This window comes from Ailuropoda melanoleuca, chromosome 7, assembly GCF_002007445.2.
Source record: "Ailuropoda melanoleuca isolate Jingjing chromosome 7, ASM200744v2, whole genome shotgun sequence".
Taxonomy (NCBI): domain Eukaryota; kingdom Metazoa; phylum Chordata; class Mammalia; order Carnivora; family Ursidae; genus Ailuropoda; species Ailuropoda melanoleuca.
In genome coordinates, this window is record NC_048224.1 from 54,037,046 (window position 1) to 54,044,856 (window position 7,811).

The following is a 7,811-nucleotide window of genomic DNA, read 5'->3' on the forward strand; positions in this document are numbered from 1 at the left end:
CCCTGTGGCCACCAGGGTGGTCTTGTCTCCGTCTACCCCCTTAGGCTGTGGCCTCACTGCTGGAGGAAGGTCTTGTCCTTGCTACTGAACCTGGGGGTTGAGACAGGCTTTTGGGGAACTTTAGCCAGGGGAGGGAGGTGACAGCTGTAAATGGCAGGTTTTTGGACTTAAATCTTTCAGTTTGGTACAAGGCCCTTATTGGAGAAGTGAGAGGCGTGTGGGTGTGGGTCACCTGGGGAGTCCACAGCCAAACGGTGGGGGTGTTATGAGTTCCTGGGCCCTTATTCTTATGCCCAATATGGAGAGAGAGCTTTGAGCCCATTCTTTCTCCCTGGAACAGTTCTCCCCGGAACAGTTCTCCCCCAGCCCCGCCTCCACTCACAGCCTCTTCTGGAACCTTCCACCCACTCAGGGTCCAAGTCTCTGCTTCCTTGCCAGCTCAGCCTCTTTGCTTTTCAGACTCTTTCTTCTGAAGCCTGGGGCTCAGGGTGCTGAACCCCATTCCCCCAGCCAGCATCAGGGCTGTTTATAAGCTGGGGGGGCAGTGTTGAGGGGGATTGAGGTGCCTGCTAGCTACAGATGTGCAGGCGCACAAGGCTCCTTGTCTCAGTGCTGTGGTTTCTCGTCATGGGAACTTCATTGGGCTTGCCGCAGAGTCTCTTTCCCTCCTGGAGGGTCAGCAAGAGGAGGGACAGGAGTGGAGCTGTCCCTGCTCCTGCCTGTCCCTTGCTGCTGTGGATGCCATCCCTTCCTTACCTTCCAGCCAGGTCGGGCTGGCTTTCTAAACAGACCTTCCTGCCGAATCCGCCGCAGGTGCCCCCCCCCCACGTCTGCCTCTCTTTTCCTCCCTCCCTTTTGCCTGCCGTGCAGAGGGCAGTTGGATGCCTGGTTTGGTCTTCCCCACCCTGCGCTTCCCCCAAACCCACCCCTCCCCTGGCTCTTCCAGCTCTGCCTGTGGCAGGTGCAGCCTGAGTACCTGGTGGTAGAGCCCACCCGGTGTGTGGGGCTGGGGAGGGCCGGGGAGGCTGCTGCCACCGTTTGTCTGAATGGGAGTGGGTCCCTGTCCTGGTGGGGCACTCTGTGGCTGGGGGGCAATTGCTTGGAGTCCCAGCGGGGGCTTGGGTTGAGATTTTATTTTTCTGAGGCTGCTGAATGTGGTGGGTGGTGGGAATCGGGCCCTCTTTTTTTGGTTGTGGAAGAAAGAGGATGACTCTGGGGGTTTTATTTTCCCAGTGGGTCTTGTAGACCAAGAGAGACCGTCTCTGGTACTTATGTGTGCCTGTGTGTGTGTGTGTGTGTGTACGTACCCCAACCCCGGGGATGCAGTCAAGTCCTCAAGCATACATGTGCACGTGTGTATGTGTGTATACATATGCACGCACGTATGTGCTTGTGTGTGCGTGCACACGTGTGTACACGGATGTGTGCGACCTTGCTGTGGGGATCCGGGGGATGAGCTCCCAGGTGCCCTGCTTCTCCAGCTGTGGATTCTCTTTTCCAGATGAAGACAGGCCCCTTTGCAGAGCACTCCAACCAGCTGTGGAACATCAGTGCCGTGCCCTCCTGGTCCAAAGTGAACCAGGGTCTGATCCGCATGTACAAGGCCGAGGTGAGAAGGGCTGGCTGGTGCTCCTGGTCCTGGGGCTGCTGACCCCCCCACCCCATCTGCTGCTTTGCTCTGAGCTTGGGCCAGCCCGTCTGACGTGGCAGGCCTCAGAGTCTCTTATCTGTGGGATGGGCAGTCAGAGAATCACTAGGCTGAGGCCCGGCTCTGGTCTGTGACTGAGTCGAGGCCATGCTGCTCAGGGCTCCGTCAGATGGCCAGAGGCCCTTCACAGCTCGCTCTCCCATTGGGACACGAAAGTGGACAGGCTTTGCAGGCACCATCAAAATTGGTGCTTCTCAGACTTTGGTGGGTCTGATCCCTGGGCAGGTGGGAGGTCTCTGGGAAGGCCCAGAGCTGACATTTCTAGCGACCACTTCAGGTGGTCTTCTTGCTCTCTGATGGGAGAGGCAGGGCGAGGAGGCGGTTTCCCTGAGCTCCCCCTGCTGGGAGTTAGCTACCCAGCTCTTGACGGTGTCCTCTGCCCTCTTTCCTCTTTGGCACCTTTTCCCTACCAAGGAGGTGGCTTTTTTTCCCCTTGCAAGTAGGGAGGAGACATTTTCTTTCCATCCTGTCCCTTCCGCTAGCTCCTTTCACATCTGTGCACACCAGTGCCAGAGCTGCGTGACCTTGGCCAGGGACGGGCCTGGATGTGAAGTCCCTCACCTAGAGTAACGAGTCCCCAAAGTCCCCTCTTTCTGCCCTCAGGCTGGTGGTCTTCGACGTTGTCCCGTGGGTGCCCATCTCTTGACCCTTGGCCATCCCTCTCCCACGGAGGGAGGGGGGTTGGTTCTCTGGGTCTACTGCATTACACTCAAAGCTTACTCAGAGCCCGTCAGTGGGGGCAGGGATGCAGGGAGGAGAGGGTATTAGAGGCTTGGATGTGGTTGGGTAGTACAGATGCTTTCCGTTGGCCCTGTTCCCTCTGCATGGCCCTGAAGGGGTTAATGGCGCTGGAACTGACCGGGCCTGGCCCTCTCTCTCCCTTCCGCCCCCTCCCCCTCTGGTCCCCTTCCTCTGGACTTCACATCCTGTTTAGGTTCCAACCCACATACCTCTCTAATCTGAGAGGCTCGTTTGCTGGGGCTGCGCAGGCGCCTTCCGGGCTAGCCCACTGGGCCTTCCATTCCTGCTGTCCCCTGCCTGGAGCGCACCCAGGTCACTGCCCTCTTGGTGTCCTGTTGTTCCTGACACCCGGGCCCCCTGCCCCGCCAGACTCACAGTGGGTGCCAATGGGGAACTCATCCCCCCTGCTGAGCCCTCCGCACTGCAGGGGGCTGTGTGCAGCGTGGGAGGAGTGCACGGCCCCTCCGGCCTCCCACCCCTGCTCCCAGACGCCACAGGCAGGACTCCTGTGCCTTTCCTGCTTGGGGTCTGAAGTGCTGTCCTTCCTGCATGGCTCTTACGTGAATGACTCTAAACTTACCTTGGGGTTGGGGTGGAGGGTGGGGGGCATGGCCCTCAGGGCAGAGCAGGAGCCCCTGCCCCCTTCCCCCACCTGCCCCTTCCAGAGGAGGAGCTCCAGGCTGCTGGGGATGAGGGAGGAGCAAGCTAAGATTCCAAATGGTGGTGGAGCCGCAGGAACAAAACAGAACAGGGGTAACAGCTGTGGGATTTCTGAGGGTGCGGGAGGACGGCCGTCGCAGCTCAGGCCCAGACTGAGGGAACGCCAGTGGATCACAGAGCACCCTTCCCGAACACGGGGGAAGTGCGGGGGGATGTGTGGCGGCCAGACTTCCCTGTAGGACGGCGCTGGAGCCCGCTGACTGGGGGCTTCGGGGCACCGCCTCTCTGTGACGTTCGGCGCTCGTTTTTCAGTTGCTAGCAGGTAGCCCCTGGTCTTCTGGTCCCCGAGAGCCTGTGGGATCGCCTGCTCCCTTCCCAGAGGTCCAAGGAAAGGGACTTGGGTTTTCAGGTCAGTTCTCAGTCCGTGGGGAGGACCTGCGAGGCCCACCAGTCTTGAAGTGCGGAACAGGGTTAGCAAGGCCAGGGCCACCAGTCAGAGTTGGCTCTTAGAGGGGAGTTGGTCCCCTGAGCTGCCACAGACGCCTGGCCAGGCCTGGCATTAGGTGGCCTCAGGATTTGGGACCCACTGTGTGCATCCTTGCTCTGCCCCTGCTCCTCTGAGGTGAGGAACCAAATGTGTTCAGCGCCCTTGTGGGTGGCAGGGCCTGTCTTTCCCTAGGGCTGTCACTTGTCAGGGCCTGGAGAACCCCTTCTCCCCCTTGAAACACCGGGACCCGGAAGGGCCTCCAGCTCTGGGCCTCCAGCTGAAAGGTCTGTGTGGGTTGGGCTGAGCTGAAGATGCAGCTCTTTCAGTCCACCGGTGGGGCACCGCTAGCTGGGAGAGGCCTGACTGGAGGCTCCCTTCTGCTGTGGTCCTAAAGCCTTAGCCTTCCTTTGCCCCAAGTAGCCCCGCCTTTTAGCCCAGCCCCTCTCCTGGCCTCGGGGCCCTGGGGAAGCTTGTTCTGGGTCCCTGAAGGCAGAGTGCGGAGAATTGCCCCCGCCCTTGCAGCTCCTCTTGAATGAGAGCTAGAAGCCGGTTGACCTTTGACCCTTTCTGGAATTCCAGGGCCCTGGGGGCCCCCTTTTACAAACTCCCACCACTTCCTTGATGACATAAGCGCAATGGCAGCTGCCTGTGCCTCTGGCCTGGAGCTGCTGCTGTTCCCCCCCCCCCAGGGACCCCGCCCCTGCCTGCTCCCCACTTTCTCTGCTTTAGGCCCAGCAGCCTGGCTATGGCCTGGAGCTCTGCTCCCACACTGAGCTTAGTTCCCAGCTGAGCTTAGTTCTCCATCCTTCTTCCACGACACAGAAAGATTTTCCTTTTCCTGCTCACCTCCTGGGCCCCCTTTTAGGCCTTGACCGTCCCCCCACCTGACATACACAAAGCTGGTCCAGACCTCATTTCACGCCTGGTTGTTGAGGTGAGGGGACCTGGGACGGTCATGGCTCACCTTTGTCCCCCTAAGTTAGGAGGAGGTTGAGACCATAGTCACAGAGCAGGACTTGCCCTATCTGGATCTGTAAGTCATGTTCCAACCCAGCCATCCTGGTGGTTTTCTGTGGTCAAAGGTATGAGAGAAGGCGGATCCTCACTTGCCCGGAGCTGAGCTAGGCAGTGACCAGGGCCTGTGTTAGGCACAGCAGAACTGGTGTGGGGAGGCTGGGAGCTGGAGCCCCCTTTCCTTTTCTGGTCCCGTGTTGTGGTAAGCAGTGCTGGGGTCAGAGGGCAGAGGTGTGTGGCCTGGGGCCTGGCTGCCTGTGGGCCAGGCCAGCTTCTGTGTTAGGCCTTGCCAATCTCCCCATCTCCACCAGATCCCTGGGCTGAGGTCCTGGCTGGGCTGGGTTCAGGGAGTAGGGCCATACCCCTGTTTGGTGTTCGTGTCTGCCTTATGCACAGGGCGCTGGGAATTGCCCTGGGGGTTGGGGGATGTTAACTGGCTCTTACTGTCTCACTGTGAAGTGCCAGAGTGCCTTTCTTAGTCCAGAGAACTGAAGATTGCAGAAGAATGCGTCTTGGACCCTTCTTAAGCTTGTGTCCAAATGTCCCCACACCTCTTCTCCAGGACCAGGGCCTGGGCTAGGGGCTCCCCTGTGGTCTGGAGGGTTCTTTTCATGTCTGGTCCCCAGCTCCCTGCCCTCCCCCAGTGTCCCCACCCCGTGATGTTGGGCTGTCTTCCCTTTCCCTCCCTTTCTCCCTCTCCCTCACTTATTATTTGGTGGGTCTGACTGTCATGGAGTGGGGGTCTTTGGATGGGAGCGGGTGGTCAGAAACAGGTAGGAAGCCTTGCCTTTCCCTGAAGGCCTGGGAGCTCCCCTGTGATCCCCCCTTCCCGGGCCCTGGGTGGACGCTGTCTGGGAACCGTGCTGGTCTGAGGCTCCATAGTTGTCCAGGGATCCCTTGGATGCCTGAGAGGCCGAGTGCGTCTTGACGGGGGTGCAGTGCCGTCCTCACCTCTGTTCTTCCCCCTCCCCTTCGCAGTGCCTGGAGAAGTTTCCTGTGATCCAGCACTTCAAGTTCGGGAGCTTGCTGCCCATCCATCCGGTCACCTCATGCTAGGGGCTGAGCTGCCAGAGCTCCTGTGCCTGCCCTCCCCTGCCCCAGCTCCGGTCACTCCCTGACCCCTCCCTCTGTTCTTTCTGTTTGCTGAGAGGCTGTCTGCTGGGTGGGTGGTGAGCGTGGGGTTGAGGGAGGCTCAGGGCATAAGGCTGAAGGACCCAAAGTGAAGGGAGAAGTGACCAAAGTGGGGCCCGTTACCGTACATGGCGGGAGGCTGTGCTTGGGCCCCAGTCCCACGCTTGGCCTTCCTCTCCTCCTTTCCCTCCTGTCCAGTCCCGCTCAAAACCTGGGCTGGTCTGCACCACTGGGTGGGGGAGGGGTTTGCAGTTTCCACTGCTTTCCTTTCCTAGGTCCTGTTGCCTTTTTAGGGCTTGGAGCAGTTGCTCCCCATGGGGTGGGTCGGTTTCCTAAGCCATGTTTGGGTGGGAGTCGGGGGGTTCTGGAGGCTGGAGGCTGAGGCTGGTGGCCAGCCTTGGGTGAGGTTGGGGACCGAGAAGCATTGGCTGTTCTGGCCCGTGACACTCCCAGCTTCTTTTCGTGGCTACCCCCTGGGCCTGCTGGCGCCTGTGTCCAGTGCCTCATCCTGGGTTCTCGATTCTTTGGCCTTTGGCTCTGCTGGGTTTCCTGGCCATTGCCACTCTCATTGCTCTCTACAAGGGTGGTCTTTGGAAGCTGCTCTTTGAGTAGGCCCTGGGTGCAGGGCTTGCTCACTGGCTGATTGGGTGAGTCCTGCCCTTCCAAAGTTTCTCAGGCTGGGATGGGGTGGCAGAGACACAGGAAGGGGCTGGAGCCCACCGTGGTTGTGGGGAACCTGGATTCCTCCTGAATCTTAGGTTCTGCTCCCTCCTCCCTGCTGCTTGCTTTTCCAGGGCCCTTTGGCCCTGTTTCCCTGCCCTTCAGGGCAGTGGGTCAGGGGCCATTGGAGCACTCAGCAGCCCCTTGTTCTCCCCTCTCTCTGAACTCACCCACTGGCTCTCCAGGATGAGGCAGCCATGGCCCCTCCAAGCCTAGGCTTTGGCCCTGAGGGATGGCAGGGGCTGGGCTGGGTGAGGGGTTGCTGGCATGCCAGGTCCTGAGTTTTCTTCTAGGACTGCTCTTGGGCCAGCGTCTTGCAGGCTGTCCCTGGCCCAAGTCCAGGCCTGTCCTTCTCCATTACCCCTGCCCTCTATCTGGGTCCACATCCCCTTTGGGAAGGGGGAGCTCCCAAGAAGCACAATTCAGGGGCTTGACCCTCACATCTGGGCCGATGGCCAGGACAGGAACCACTAGAGTCACAGAAATCATTTTCCTAGGAGATGCCCTGTGCTGGCCTCCCTCCCAGGGTCCAGACCACCGCCTTCTTGACTCCTCTTGCCCTGCCCCCTTTGTGCCCCCCCTAGCTCCATGCGCCTTCATTGCTGTTTGGATTAAAGCCTCTGTTTTGCACCTGTCACCTGTGTGAGGTGTGTCTTTTCATGCCACGTGTTTATTCCTTCTCCACGTGCCTGTAAGTCTCCCCATCAGGTCCCCTTCCCTGGGGCCATCATCTCCCCATCAGGTCCCTTTCATCTGGGGCTGGGGCCGCCTCAGTGGGCGTCTGGGCCGAGCCTTCCCCAGGCAGCCAGTGAACATGCAGCAGTTGCCCAAGCAGGCTCTGGCGGGTCGTGGCTGTCCCCACCCCCAGCTGGAAGGTCTTGGGTAAGTTACCGAATCTCTCTGAGTCTCGGCTTCCTCATCTGCAAAATGACGGCCCGGAGTGAGTGGAAGATATGAGGACCTCAGCCCAGGGCCTGGCACAGAGCAAATGCCTGTGGTCACCACAGCTTTCCTAGGTGAAGGCAGTCTCTCTGGACTCCAGGCTTGACAGGGGAGCCTTCGGATTGGACTTTGCTGCAAGCCATGTATCTGCGGCTTTTAGGGGTGCACCTTCTACATTGTCCTTCCCCCACCCCTTCTCTTCCTGTTGTGCTGGAGTTGGGGAGTCGGGGGGCCGCCGCACCTGAGGCTTCTTGGACACGCCTGTTCGTGGGCTTGTGTCTGCAGATCAGTCTCAGAGGATGAGCCCTCGGCCCTTTTGCCAGCCTCGGAGGCCTTGCCCAGGACAGCCTGGGGGCCGGGAGCCCTGCCTCAAGTCAGGCCCACCCGAGCCAACCTAAGGCCCGCGGC

The 7,811-nt window shown here is 59.9% G+C and overlaps 1 protein-coding gene across 2 annotated transcripts in view; it reads left to right on the forward strand.

Annotated features, from left to right (window-relative positions):
- The window catches only part of PTPA (protein phosphatase 2 phosphatase activator), a 29,796-nt gene extending 22,698 nt beyond the window's left edge, over window positions 1-7,098 (forward strand). For both annotated transcript variants that reach the window (XM_034664652.1, XM_034664650.1), the window contains exons 9-10: window positions 1,502-1,609; window positions 5,589-7,098. In XM_034664652.1, the coding sequence (XP_034520543.1) occupies window positions 1,502-1,609; window positions 5,589-5,666 (186 nt within the window). In that variant the 3' untranslated portion in view covers window positions 5,667-7,098. The remainder of the gene's footprint in view (window positions 1-1,501; window positions 1,610-5,588) is intronic.
- The last annotated feature ends 713 nt before the right edge of the window (window positions 7,099-7,811 follow it).